A 15466-nucleotide genomic window follows, 5' to 3' on the forward strand; every position below is an offset into this window, starting at 1 on the left:
GGCCTGGATCGGTTTTTCAAGGGTAGTGTAAATGGGGCTACTAGTTCAACAGTAGGGCTCTGCGCAGTTCAGTTGTAGCTCGGTTCTCTGATAACAAAGAGCAGAACGCGTCATCTCTTTAAAAGGCTGCCTTCTTTGCACAATTCTTCGCAAAAAACGAAATGTCACAATCATAACCAAACATAAGTTCCTGAATGTTACGGATGCCATTTTGATTTGCGTGCTTCCCTCTTTCAATCCTAGCAGTAGAACCGTAGATTGTGCTAGCGTGATTTGCTAAAGGCAATAAGGAACTGAGCTCGGCACGGTTAACCGATCCAGGCTCGGTCCGAGCTCGGCACGGTTAACCGATCCAGGCTCGGTCCGAGCTCGGCGCGGTTAACTGATCCAGGCTCGGTCCGAGCTCGGCACGGTTAACTGATCCAGGCTCGGTCCGAGCTCGGCACCGGTTGGTTTCAGAGGAATAATGTATTGGAGCTGTTCGTTGAACAGCTCCAATAAGCTCCGCCTCCGGTGCGGTCAATAACTGAGACACAGAAAAATGTTCATTCCTTCCTTCATGCTGTCAGAGAGCACACAGCTGGATGACCCATTTACAGACGTCACTTTATGCATAGTTTATTGGGGGATGAGCAGAACCATTTCTCCTCTGATCATTCATTCTTTGTTGCAATGACATCCAGAGAAGCTCTCTGACTCTTAGATAGCTCTTGATACATTTTTTGACTCCTCCGGTTAGTGAAAGTAAAGCCTCCCTGGATTATGGCTCTACTGATGTCCACTGGGACATTCAGAGGTTTAGAAGAGCGACTGTTACGATTAGTACTTCTGCTCAACAGGAGGATGAAAGTCAGATCTGTTCTAAATCAAAATGTAAAGGTGATATTAAAAGAAAGTTAAAATACCAACGCAGAGGCAGAGAAGGAAAGATGAGCGGCAGTGCATTACACTAATGGACATCCACAGTGGTGCCGTGGGTTTAGGGCGGATTAGAGTTCACTACGTCACCGAGAATTGAAACACTCTCCAACACATGGATGATCCTGCACTATAACTTAGTGACACGTATTACCAAAGCCAATTACCAACAAGGCTGCCATTAGAATGGAAATAAAAATGGTTGAACAGTGAATTCCACATTCATCATAGAAAATAATGAATAAAATACTTATATTTCTTATGTTTACTGAAAATACATTATTGGACCTTTAAATTTTAATCTCTTTAATTTATGTTCTCTGTTCTTATGCACTCCCAATTCAAAGGACTTTCACAGTTAAACCAGCAAACAGAAAAAAAGAAAAAAAAAAGAGAGATGTAAAGATATTGATGCATTTCTAGTACAAAGGCTCCCCCTGCTGGCAGTTTGTTAAAACACAGTTTTTTCCTGGGCCAGTAAATAAACTCTGGGTGCAGGAGAAAAAAACACTTAAATAGCTTTAATATGGGGGGATATTTAGGTCAAAATTATCAGGGAAAAAAAAGTTATTGTATGTCAGTATTAAAGCAGAATTGTGTATATGTTTTTTTTATGTGATATAAAATAATAATGAAAGCCTCCAAAGATTTTTGAGGCTAACCCTAAGACTATAACAAATCTTATCTTTAAGCAAGATGTGTGCCTATAAAACAGTAATGTTACTTAATAACTTATCTACTTCATTAAATTATCAGGAATTTGAATTAGAAAGGCTGTATGAGGCGAGGCACGATAGAATATGGCATTTTTTAAACGAAATCATATGTGCACAACCTTTGTTGAATCAAATAGATTTATTCTCACAAAGCCAGGCGATGTTGCTAATCATTTCAGTGACAATTGAAACTATATTTAATCCCTGTTGAGAAAAAAACTCCATAATAATTAGATTATGAACACTTCACACAACGTTAGGGGGCCGTGCTTTTTCTGTGGCAGCTCCTACGCTGAGGGACGATCTGCCTCTGAGCAGAAGAGGCCTCTTCTCTGGCCGTGTTTAAGTCCCTTCTTAAGACTCATCTTTTTTCCTTGGATTTTAACACAATTTGAGAGGTTTTACTTTGTTTTATTCTCTTTGTATACTAATAGGTATTTTATTTTTTCTATTTTATAATTTTTTTGTATTTTATGATTGTGTGCAGCACTTTGGTCCTGTCCGGTGCATAAAGTGCTTCATAAATAAAGTTGGTATGGTATAGTTAGATCATATGAGTGTATTAAGAACATTATAATGAGGAATTTGTATTTAAATAAGTTGATGTCCACATGGTGGGCCTGTGTCCAAGGATCTGGAAGGAGGCTAAACTTCTTCCTTTACCTGAGGATGCTAAATCTAGTTTTGATGAAGGGAACTCTAGACCAATAAGTATTTGACCTGTATTAAGAAAAATGCTGAAAAGGTTGGTACATGCAAAACTTCAAGATTATTTTGTTACAAAAGCTGTTTACTATTATAAGAAAAAAGTCTAATCTATACATAACAGTTAGCCTGCAAAAATTATTAGAAGGAGAGGGGCCGGGAAACAAGACTGGTTTCTTTGTAACCGGTTTATGGGGTTCCATTAGTGTTAAAAAAAAAAAGTAGATGTAATATGTGTAGATTTTGCTGGTTTATGCTGCTGCTATTTGCTACGCTTACATTTTATATCCAATGGCTAAAGGTGTGGATCTCAACACAAAGCAAAACAAGATAAAACAGTTCTCGAGCATCAGATATCTAAAGAGGGTCAGCAGATGTGAAGCCGTCTATTTGGAGAAGACGGGTAAACAGAAGCACCATTTCAGAGGGCGGCCTTCGCATTCCAGGCATCTTTGAGTTTGGCGTCCTGATTTGACACGAGTAGATGTGGTCTGAACCAGACATTTTTATGGACATGATGGTTAATTAGGTCACACATGAAGATATAACAGTCCTGGTCCAAATTTAGCAGTGATCATACCCAAACATACCTGACCTCGGTCTTATCTATTAAATATAAACCTACTGACTGACCAAAAGAACTCGTTTCAGAGGAGAGTTTATTAAATATTTAACTAACTATACACTCTGTCTACATTTTTTCTTTCTAAATTTATAAATACTTTAACCAGCTCAAAAAACACAACCGAATTTAGTAATTCATTTATTTTTGTGTTTTCCTTATGTTGTCGTTTTCTTTTTGGTTGGTTTTTATAATGTTTTTGTAAATCTATCATCACTGTTTTATTGTGAATCCTTTACATTCTTCATATATGATTGGTGTTTTTTTTATTTGTATTAATCACACAAAATCCAAGAGTAGTGGTTGAATTATTGTTGTAATACTTTTATGCTATGAATACTTTTCAAAATACTGTCTACATAACAAATCACAGCTTTTAGATTGACTATTTACTCTGTAATGATATAGATCTTCCCATAAGAAATGTCCTCATAATTATTTAAGCTGTCAAGCATTAAGCATTGCAGCACGATCTGTTTCCTAAATACAAATCAAATGAAAGTCTGGCACTCAGTGGGAACCGTCAGCTCTATTTGGTCAAGAAAAAAACTAAAAAAAAATAGAAATGCGAAGAAGAAAATCACTGTGTGCTGGATAAAAATGCCAATATTCAGCAAACCAGCCATTCCAAACAATCCGTGTAACGTTGCTTTCAAATTAGACTAGTTGGTTAAATGAAGCTAGTTAACAATTATTTTAAAGGTTGCTACCACTGTGACATTACTTGCTGGTTTGTTTATTCTTGCTATAAAGTCAATCATCTTTAATTTCTGGGCAGACTTTGCTCACAATTGCTTTCCACAGATTTCAAATATGTACAGTGGTTAAAACAAGTGTTGAAGACTCCAACCTTTTCTCAGTAAATATATTTCTAGAGGTGCTATCGACATTTTCACCAGATGTTGGTAACAATCCACGCGATACAAAGAAATCAAACCACAGATGTCAAGAAATGAAGTTATGTGAGATAAAGTGGAATGATCAGGGAGAAAGTATTGATAACGGGTCGGGTCAAATCAGACCATGCATGACTGATTCAGACACTTAACTTTGAAAAGCTTTTTAGAGAAGAAAAAGGTTTTTAGTAACTTGTTTTTTTCTAATTTGTTTATTAAAATAGATTTTTCATATTTTATTTCAAATTTTTTTTACAGATTTGATATTTTTTTTTGTCTTTCAAAAACATTTTTTAACAGGTAATATATTTTCTATTTTTTTCCACCAGATTTTAGTTTTAAAGATGATGTCATTTTGAAATGATTTTGCAGATCATATTCTCTTTACTTCTGGAGGCGGGATTTCCTGTAGAAGGAGGAGCTACGATGCATTTCTATTGGTCTGCTGGATGTTAGCAACAGCGTATTGGTCAATGTGATCATCGAGAGCGAAAATGAAGGGAATAAAGTATGATCCGTTAAAGTCAATTGGAAAATAATGCAATATCTTTAAACATAAAATCTGTAAAAAAAAAAAAAAAGAAAAGAAAATTAGAAAAAAGGAAATTGAAAGTAAAAAATAGTAAATTCTTTTTATTAAATAAAACAAAATAAAAATACTCACAAAACTTATTGTTTAAAGAAAAGGTGTAATTTCTTGCGACTTTTTTTTTAAATTGCAATTTTCAAAATGTGTCCTTTTTTATTTTTTTTATTTTTAACAGTGTCCTGTCTGGCGATGCAGCAATAAGAATAATTGTCTTGATGCCAAAAAGAGCCAAACAGATTTTACTTTCACTAGTGGAGCAGTACGGTAACCGCCAGGGTGTTCCGCTTGATTTATGCACATATATTATAATTCATGCAGGGAGTATTACAGATTTTATGGACACTGCAATGTGAGTAGAACAGGAAAGGAAAAACAGGGAAAAAAAGAAAAGAAGAAAGAAAGAGATAAAAGGGAGATAATGATAAAACATCTTCAGTCTGCTTCATCACCTGCAAAGAGATGGAAAAAGAACACAACCAACAGATATAGCATAAGAGATACAATAAAGTAACTTTATACTATCGCCGAAGTATAAGTAGGAATACTTAATCTGACATGTATACTGTAGTAGCAGAAGATCAGAATATGGGCTTTCTGTATGTGTGTTCTTTATTTTAAACAATAATGAATCCTTACATTTTTTACTAATATGTATCCATTCATTACCTGCAGGAAAGCCAGCAGCCTGTTCTCCAGCAGTCATCCGCTAATAGGCAGGATGCACCCTATAGGCCATCGGTCCCTCACACATGCAAACAGTTTTGCACTTTATTATATTAACTATTTTTCTGTCCATATTAACAAGAAAATATTGTAATAAAAAAAACCTAAAACGTACAGAGGAAGATCTTTTATTTCCGTGTGGATCATCCAAATAAGTGGTCCTCCTAACTGTCAATCATTCTGGTGATATGTTTGCGTAAGGCTGTCCTCCATGCTCACCCAGTTAAATATCTTTTTCTGCACTCGAGAACTTTCATGTGTATATCTGTGGTGCGCTTTGAAAATGGCCGAGCATCGTAAGAGAAAAGATGTCAATACCTCGTCTATGAGACGAAAAGAAAGGCCTCAGAAGAGGCAGATATATCCCAGAATGCTTTGCACAGAGCTCTCCTCGCAAAGCATTATGGGATTTGCTGTCACAGCGGCCCGTTGTCGCCATAGGCTGCTGCTACCCTGACGCAGGCACCATGCAGTGGACCAAGGAGGAGGTGATCAGCTGTCCAAACCTTAAGTTAACTGAGTTTACTATAAAGTCCGCGCTCTATATAGTGATTGAGGGATTTAGGAGTTAGAGGGGACATTTGGTGACAGTAAGCTTGTATGAGCTATGAGAACAGCAACTTCTATACAGAGCGTGCATGAGGAGAAATTGGCTCGTGCATGTTCTAGCATGCACATTTATTTATTTTTATTTAAGTGGAGAGGGGGGGGGGGTCTTTTAAAAAATTTGAGAAAATCCTCCACAATACCTTTAATATAAGAGAAAATCCTGGACAATATTATAAAAGATGCACAACATGGAGCATGAAGGACGTTTTCCTCATTTCAAATTGTTCAAAGAAGACAAAACAAAGACATACAATAGAAGTTTGCATACATTTTTTTAATTTCTCTTAAAGTTTGTGTATAAAAAAAATAGAACAAGAAATAGATATTCTCTTTTCCTTCAGCCAATCATTTTATCCCGGTATCCCATATACTGACAAGAAAAAAAAAAATCTTACAACAGCATGTACAAAAAACAAAAAAAGATACAGAAAAGCAAAAAAACTAAAAAATCATTCCAAACAATCGTAACAAAAATCCGGGAACTGGAAGGCCATCAATAACTTAGATATTTTATAATAAATCAAACAAATCGTCAATGTAACACACACACACACACACACACACATATATTCATATATATAGCTATGTATGTATGGGTGTGTGTGTGTAAAAAGAGGGAAGGGAGGGATTGAGAAGGGGAAAAAAAACAACTTTTTTTGAATGTTTAAGTGATAAATAAGGAACAAAATCTGGCAAAAATCAGACCACAAACAAAGCCCATTCCAGAAATGGATTATAAAGTTTCGTAACAAGACGCTCGACCCAGACGCTGATGAGCTCCAGCACAGGTCTAGTTTTAGAGAAACTGCTTTCTTTAAAAAACATTTCTTCAATTTACAGTTAAACTATGTTGGAAACAGTAAACAACTAAAACAGGAAAAAACTAAATCTGACTGGAGTTAAAGTGATAGAAACAAAAGGCTCCAGTGAAACCATCAGTCAGCTTGAACTGGTCCCATGTGACGAAGGTTTGATGCATCAGAGCCCGTTAGGTTTGTGTTTTTTATTTGACCGTGCTGAACGGCACCCAGTGAGATCATCAATCCGCTGAGATGACAGCTTTAGTGTTTTATACAAGTACACAGACTGGACAAAAAGAAAAGTGAGATGGGTGGATGGTTGAAGGAAGCAATAATAAAGCCTTCTCCCAAAATATCAAAATATAAAAAAAAAGAAATCAGGTCCAAATAAAAGCCGGGGGGAGATTTGCACAGTGATCACAACTTCACAAAAAAACAGAAAATATCAAAGAACGTCCAGGAATTAAATCCAAACGTTGCTCATTGAGACCATTCCATTAAATCGCTCCTTTATTTTAATCTTCATGCTCAAAGTTGGATATTTAGACTTAAATTGTGTTTTTTTCTCTGAGAGACGGACTTTAAATTATGTTTCTCTTACAGGTCACTACTTATTTCACAAGAAAAGCGGGAACTTAAATTCAGTCCAGTTTAATGGCTCAAACCTTCATCAAACCCAAACAAATGTTCACAGAGTAGAGAGGAAATGAAACAGTTTGGGAAATAATCTGATCAAGAGGTAAATGTAACGATCCAGTTTAATGCAGCAGAAAGACGAGCAGAAACGGGTCAGTTTGTTACAGTTGATCCTGATTTGATAGAAGGAACCGTAACGCTGACAAAAAGTAGGAAACATCCTCAGGAAAGAGCAAGCAGAAATCGACTTTATATTAAGGAAAAAACAATAACGGGTTATAAAGGTTTTAATTTTCCTCTAACTTTATTTTTCTATCCGCTCTCTAATTTTCCCTTTGTGTAATTTTCAAGCCTCCAAAAGGACAAACCAGAGGTAAGAGGCCTGAAAGAAAACATCTGCTTCAGTGTAAAACATTTTATATTTAATAACTAAACTGTTTCACTCGGGTTAAACTGTGTGTAATTACAAAAAAAGGAAGGGAGCAACAAGCAGAAGGAAACCAGCAACTATATTATAACATGTCTTGATTTTTAAGATAAACCTAAATTATTTCTCTTCTAACAGCATCGCTAACTTTTATTTACCGTTACCAGATTGTGAGTTTCCCTCCTGGATCAAACGCAGCTGAATTTAACACCCGAATGACGTACTTTGACTTTCTGCTCATTTGAACATTTATATACAGACATATAAAGTGCAGGAAAAGCTGCTTCTGAGTCAGAAACTGAGAACCTAAATGAGGTGAAGGTTTATGTTGGAATCATAGAGATAAATAAAAACCGCTTGTTTTTATTTTTATTTCTTTTTAAATAAAGTTATGTTTTTCCATCCTGACAGGATTGCACCATCCCTTCCATCAGAAGCCTAATGCCAAAACAAAACAAGCTTGAGGTCTGGTTATCTGGAAGGAATACCCCTGGATTATTCATTCCTGGATTATTAATCTAAATATAATATGACGAATGAAAACAAAAGCTCTAATTTCTTTCAATAAATCGTCAAATTATAAATTTCTTTGTAGTGATACCTCGATATAATTATACTTAAACAGGATCTTTAGCTTTATTTAAATGTGATATGTTTTTTTTTTCAATAAAATTAATACCAAGAAGAAGAAAAACTGCCTTCCTCTGGACTATTGGATACGACAGGAACTCAATCTCAGCATTTATTTTATCTCAAGGAGTGAACAAGAAGCTTATTTAATAGTTTTAATGTTTTTCTTTTTAGATTTTCAGAATAGAAGTTTATTTAGATGTAATCATGACTTCTTTATAAATAATCATCTTGAATTCCTGTTTGAATAACAACCAAAGTTAATGACTTTTCTGGTTAACGTTTCAATTGGTGACATTTTATTTTCTTGCCATGGCAACAGCAATAGAAAATTGTTATTTTAAGCTTTATTTCTCAGTAGTTGGAAGATGTGATTAACTCTTTAGTTTGAATTAACATCCACCTTCGACCAATTAAACAGTCAGATTAATCCAAAGAGTCGAGATATGCTGAATAACAATCTAAATATCTTCATGTTTCCTTTGAAATGAATCCAAGCAGGAAGGTTTTCTATAAATCACAGAATTTTTATGTCAAATCTGGTTTTTAGGAGAGATTTTTATAAATTTCTAACAGGATTTGAGCAAAATTCTGGAATCTTTTTACTATATAGAATTATATATTTTTTAATCAGACTTTAAAAGCTAACAGTAAATGTTATTCTAATCCATTCGCTTGGAGTCTGATTGCGGTGAAAGCAGGTTTGGATGAGAGAACGAATGAATGCTGGTTGGAGAAAACAGCAAATGTGAGGAAAAAAAATTGAAAAATAAACATTTCTTTTTTTTTTACATTCAAATAAATAAACTGAGCATTTTTTATACTGAAATGTTTGAAGTCTTTCTACTTTTTGTCAGTATTTTGGCTGCATGCAGAGGATGGAGACTGCGCAACCTCTGTGGCAACAAACATCGCTTTAAGTCTGAGAAAAGAAAAAACAGACACACCAGGCAGGAAGTCACCAGGCGACAGCAGCAGAGGTAAAGAAAGAAAACATGGAGCAGAGAAGGATTCTACTTTTCTCTTTCACCTGAGATTATATCTGAGAAACCAGGCTTTTCCTAGAGAGCATGGTGCCCTCTAGTGGTAGGTGGGGGAGATACGGCGTCTCTCTACACGAGGCAAACTGTTGTACCGTTTATGAAATACATCCAAAAATCAATTAATAAACAATAAAATAATGACTAAAAAAAACAAATGATGTGGAGTGAAAATGTTCTAAGCAAAAAACCAACCTGAATAAGATTTTTTCTCCTTTTAATATACTCATAATATACTGACTATATAACAACCAGAAGAGAAATGATGAATAGCAGCTTCTTTCTGTACATAAAGAAAGTCTCTGACTGTATAAAAGTTAGAAAAGTGAAAAAACAACTGGTTTGTACATAAATGCTCTGCACAGGTAGAGATGAAAATGTTGGCGAATATTTACAAGTGTAAAAAAAAAAAGAAAAAGTGTACATTAAGGACGTCTCTGACCTCGGGGGGGTGGGGGGGACTCACAGGTTCATGTCCTTTTAGCTTTACGGCTCTGTTTTGTACATCTTGCTGCACCATTAAAGCTGAACTCTGAGCGACCTGCTGGAGCTGGCTTTGTTTGGGGTAAACCGACCGGACCGCTGCTCTAGAAGCTGGAGAAGCAGGGTGGGAGAGTGGAGGAACGGTAATGTCCGTTTTATCCGGAGGAGGAAGATCAAGGTGCTTTTTATTCTTTATTCTTCCGTTTTTCACGGCCGTGTCTCTAAGAGTCAACGGGGTTTAGAAACGACGTGAAAAGCAGAAGTTTGGCAACAGATTTGGCAGAGCTGACTGTTCTCCCATCGCTTGTTCCGGTTGACTGGCTTTTGACCCGGCATTATGCTGACGCTCAACCTTTACGGCGAGCCCATCCGCGAACCGCCACCTCTTTGAAGTGCTGCTTCTTCATTAGATATGCTTGAAGTTTTCAACAAAATGCCCGCTCAAAACGCTGCTCATTTACAAGGCATGTCGTTTCCTCAAACGGAAACGGATAAAAAAAAAGTAACTATAAAACGAGTCCAGCCACAGAGAGCAAAATGGCTCTCCTCCAAATTATTCTTGAAGATGTTTTTTTTATTTTTTTATAAATTTTTTATTTTTTTTATCTTTCCGCTCAGCAATAGGAGCGGTGTCACAAATGACAGCCAGCGGGTACAAACTCTGACTAGTAGGTTATTCAAAAAAAAACACAACAAAAAAGAAGAGAAGGTGTGCGGCCTCACAGCAGGACAGTAACTCTGAAAGTTTAATCTGGTGTCGAAATGCCTACATCCATCCTGTAGGGAAAGTCTCAATTTGTTCTCCGGGTGGGTGGACGCTTCACAGCCTGCTCCATCAGCAGGCTGAGGACTGTGGGAGGGGCATGGCGCGCTCGTTCTTGCGTCCTCCGTTCATGTGCGCGTACGGCGGCAGTTCGTCCAGGGACGACCGCATGTTGGAGCCCGACCCGGCTGCTGGTCCCGCGCTCGCAGGAAGGCCCGTTCCTGAGAGTCCGTTCGCTGCCTGCTGGCCTGACGGCTCTGGGACCTTCACTGCGCTGGATGTGCAGGGAGAGGAGGGGGAGCTGGGGGCCTGTGGTGGAGCGGGTGGGCCCTCCGAGCCGGGGGAAGGGGGGGTCTGCTGCGTGGAGGCAGAAGGATCCAGGCTAGCATCCACTGTGTGACCCAGCTTGTCCAGGTGGAGCTGCGGAGCTTCAGGGGGCTTGTTGTCGGCGCTGTAGTAGAAACTAACCTCTTTGAAAGACGGGTCCAGCTCATCCTTTATGCTGCCGATTATCTCCACGAAGGAGGGACGCATTTTAGGGTTGAACTGCCAACACATCCGCATCAGCTCAAACCTGCGCACACAGAAATATCGGTTCCATCAATTTATGTTCCCGCTGCAATCCCACAATAATTTACTTTGGCAAAATATTTGCTCTCTGGAGCCAAAATGGCGGCATGTATCCGCTCCTTCCCATTTCAGTTTCTGGAATTGAGAGCTAAAGCAACTTTGTCCAAAAAAGTGTATTTTATTTCAGAAAAGTTCAACATTTGGGAATATTTGACTAAAAATAAGAGCATTAATCTCTTCTGTCTATATTCTAACCAAGCAGCTACGATCAGATGATTTGATCAGCTTAAGATAAAAAAAAAAAAAAAATTAAGGAATTTTTTACTTTAGGAAAATAACCATTTAAATTTTTCATTTCAGATTTTTTAAACTAACTTTAATAATTTAAAGGGATTTAAATACATGCCTGATATATATAAGTCCTGTTTATATTTGTGCTAAGAAAAAAAGTGTTCATCTATTTAATAGGTACCTTAAACTCATCGTTTAAGGAAATGCAGTAGTACTAAGAACCCAGCCTGATGCTACTTAAAGGCTAAAGATTCCTTCAGTTCTGGAGAGAACCATGTATGCTTAGGAAGCAACTAATTCCTGAAAAAATACCCTGAGATTTAGGAAAAGCATCTTGGGAAATAACTCTGCATTAAAGTTCTCTATTACCTCATTTACACTACCCTTGAAAAACCGTGCCGAGACCGGTCTGAGCTCAGTAACTGGGATAACTTATGGTGTGTAAATGGAAAGCAAACTGAACTGAACCGAGCTAGACACAACCGAACCGAGATAACTGCAGACCAGTTCCAGAGGTGGGCTCGGCTTGGTTTTTCCCTGGCTCGGTTCTCTGATAATAAGAGCGCATGAGCAGAACGCGTCGTCTCCATCTGGATGCACATCCCGATTCACAATCCATTCCAGTAGTTGGCGGTAATGCCCCTCCAGAAACAGAAGAAGAAGAACAACTTCTTCAACTATAAACAATCGAAATCTTCTCCACGCAACATTTTAAATAATAACACCGAAGTACAGCAATAATAATCAAGCATAACATTCTGAATGTGACGGGCGCCGCCATTTTGATTTGCTTGATTCCCTCCTTCTTCATCTTCTTCTTGTGTTTTATGGCAGTTGGCAAACAACTCTTGGTGCATTACCGCCACCAACTGCTTGATTTCCTCCTTCAATACTGGCAGTAATACCGCAGATCGTCACTAGGAGGCGAGGAGTCAAACCGAGATAGCGTGATGTGTAAACGGTCGTCAGAACCGAGCTCGGCCCGGTTAACTGATCCGGCTCGGACCGGTCTCGACATGGATCGGTTTTTCAAGGGTAGTGTAAATGGGGCTTATGAGTCCAAGAAGGTACCAGAGAATAACCAGAGGTAACGTAGAGCTCTTAAGCGTACATAAAAAGAAATAACCTGCAAGTTCCTAAAAAGGTAAACAGTAAGTTTAAACAAATGACCCACAAGCTACTAAAAATATAACCAGCAAGTTCCTAAAAAGATAAGATACAATTTAAGTTTTAGAAGGCATGTTAAAACCTCAAAGTTCCAGAAATCCTGCAACATCTGGGGGGAAAAAAATAAACAAATTTTGAGATCCTAAACTTAACCTTTATGTTCCAGGAAAGTAACTCTGAATTTTCAGGATAAAGTTTCTGTAAAGTTCCAGAAATATTGCAAAAAAAAAAAAAAAGTTCAGAATGAAACAAACCAACAAAAGAAAACCTGCAAGTTCTGACAAGGTAGCCTGTTAGTTATGGGACAGCTTTTTGCTAGTTTAATAAGAATATATTTTGAATCAAGGAGGAGGCAGATTCCTGAGGTTATCTCATGTTTAAAACGCACATCAACAATATAAACAAGCTGGTAATTCTGAAATAAGACACAGCTATACGTTTCCTTTTCTTTGTTTTTTTCCCCACCAGACGCCATGTTTGTTTGCCATGCTTTGAAAAGTTGTTCATATTTTGCCTTGATAAAAGAGGCAATTTAATATAATATAAAATTAGAAACAAGCACAGAACCAGAAAAGGCAGAATGTAACAAACAGGCAGGGAGTGGAACGAGGTTCAGAGAGTGACAGACAGCAGCACCGCTGCAGTGGGGGGGAACGGGAGGCGCTCATAATAAGAAGGCAGGGGAAGGAAAACATGGTAAACACAAAGGCCAGGACATGGATGCATAACGGTTTGTAGTGCAGGCTGGTGTATGTGCGGTTCCTTACAGCATGTCTGGACAGTTCTGTGGTTTCTCCAGTAGGCCTCCCTCCATTACAAAGCGAAGGACTTGTTCATTGGACAGACCCTGGTAGGGCTGCTCTGCCAGGGTGGCAATCTCCCACAACACAACCCCAAAGGACCTGCAGGGGAAAAAACAGCACGGCGAACTCAGAGAGTCTGGTTTGCATTACCAGGTTTTTAAATGCACCACATGGAGAACAAGAAGGCCTGTTTACCAGACATCTGAGTTTGTAGTGAAAACGCCGTCCTTCAGAGACTCCGGGGACATCCAGCGGACAGGGAGCAAACCTTTCCCCCCCTTGCGATAGTAATCAGTCTCATAGATGTCTCTGGTCATCCCGAAATCTGCGGAGAGATGAAGAACGGACAACGTCCACTTAGCCAACCCCGCTGCATTAGAAAAACACCATCCCGAAAACTTTTAATCACTTTCCAAACGATATATTGAGCTGATTCTTTGGCTGTAATTCCTGTCTGCCGAACGAACGGCTCCGTTTAGGAGAGGAAGGCATTCTTTAGGGAGATTACAGCCCCAGAAATAGTATTAAATTAACCATAATCCTTTGGAGAGGCATCCATGCTGGTTTTACAGACATTCAAACCCACAGAAACCTTTAAATTGTAGTGCAGAACAGTTCCTATAATTGTGTGGGTGTTTTTTAGACTAAGAGGTCACACAGTTCTCCCACAGAGGAAACAAACCTGAAAGCATCTGCTCAGAACACAAACAAAAATAGGCCAGAACCAGAACCGGATGTGCATCAGTGCACGCCGATGAGGACTCTCTACATTTAATGAGGGAGTGCGGAGTCACCTCCTATCTTGACAGTGAAGTCCTCGGCCACCATGCAGTTCCTGGCGGCCAGATCTCGATGGACAAACTTGTTGGCGTTGAGGTAAGCCATGCCGTCGGCGATCTGTCCCGCCATCTGAAGCATCTTTTTCAGCGGAGGGAGAGACAGGCTGGAAAACTGTTGCTGCAGAAACACGGACAGGAGGCAGGATTTGGGATGTTAAAGTTCATTTAATTCATCGTCTGTTTAAAAGGGGCGAAACGTAACGACAGGGGCAACTCATGGAACGCTCTGATTGAAACCTGATGGTAGCAGCGTGGGATAGCATAGAGATCCAAATTCTCCTGAGCTCTGCGGTCAGAATGCATGGACCAAATTACCTGCAGGCTGTTCCTCTGATGAACTGTTTGTACCGACTGATTGAGCTGGGTTGGCTCTCCATCAACTCCTTAATCCAATGAAAATAATCTGAATCAAACCAGCATCTGTAGGGTCTTTTACCTCTTTAGGACGCAGTGAGCGAAGGTAACTCTTCAGGTCTCCCTTCGTCATCAGCTCCATAATGACCAGGGTGGGTTGGCCTTGGGAAACCACACCGAGGAGACGCACCTGCACAACAAAACCAGAGAACAGCAGCTTTCCCACCTGCTTTTCAAACAGCTACATCCATGTCCACTGGGGATGTTTGTTCGTACCACATGATGGCAATTAAACTCCTTCATAACAGATGCCTCGTTGAGGAACTCGATCCTCTCCCTCATGCTGGCCGACTCGTTTACTGTCTTGACGGCGACGTGTGTCTCCGGCTCGTCTTTGACCACACCCTTAGCCAAGCCTTCGTAAACCATCCCGAAGGACCCCTGGCCCAGCTCCCGACACAGGGAAATCTTCTCCCGGGCCACCTCCCACTCATCTGGTACATACACTGGAAGAAAACAGGCTTTCTGTGAACTCTGCTCCTATAACCACAGATATAAGTTTGATTTTACGTCTGCAGCAAAGAGATGACTGACTTTCTGCAGCGCTGAAGTACTCCGGGTTGACCGAGGCGTAGAGGACTCCGTTCCCGAGCCGGTCGCTGTTCCTAATGGAATAAAAAGGGTTTATAAGGGCTGAAACAATCAATCAATTATTGAAATAATCGTCAACTAAATTAGTAATCGATTAATGGTTAACTGCAGTATAGAGACTCTTAAACGTACCTTTAAATGACAGAGCACTTAGAGCAGGAATTATAGCATAATTGTAAAAACAGGGTTCCTACAGCATAAGGCAAGTTAAATTCAAGACTTTTAAAGACTTTT

The 15466-nt window shown here is 39.0% G+C and overlaps 1 protein-coding gene across 1 annotated transcript in view; it reads right to left on the reverse strand.

Annotated features, from left to right (window-relative positions):
• Window positions 1–6020: 6020 nt before the first annotated feature.
• The window catches only part of LOC107097409 (insulin-like growth factor 1 receptor), a 26333-nt gene continuing 16887 nt past the window's right edge, over window positions 6021–15466 (reverse strand). Inside the window, 7 exon segments of the mRNA XM_015394544.1 lie at window positions 6021–11131; window positions 13353–13487; window positions 13584–13713; window positions 14183–14345; window positions 14664–14771; window positions 14858–15087; window positions 15176–15422. Coding sequence (XP_015250030.1) covers window positions 10630–11131; window positions 13353–13487; window positions 13584–13713; window positions 14183–14345; window positions 14664–14771; window positions 14858–15087; window positions 15176–15422 — 1515 coding nt within the window. The 3' untranslated portion in view covers window positions 6021–10629.

The sequence above is a fragment of the Cyprinodon variegatus genome, unplaced genomic scaffold (genome assembly GCF_000732505.1).
Source record: "Cyprinodon variegatus isolate N-32 unplaced genomic scaffold, C_variegatus-1.0 Scaffold692, whole genome shotgun sequence".
Classification (NCBI taxonomy): domain Eukaryota; kingdom Metazoa; phylum Chordata; class Actinopteri; order Cyprinodontiformes; family Cyprinodontidae; genus Cyprinodon; species Cyprinodon variegatus.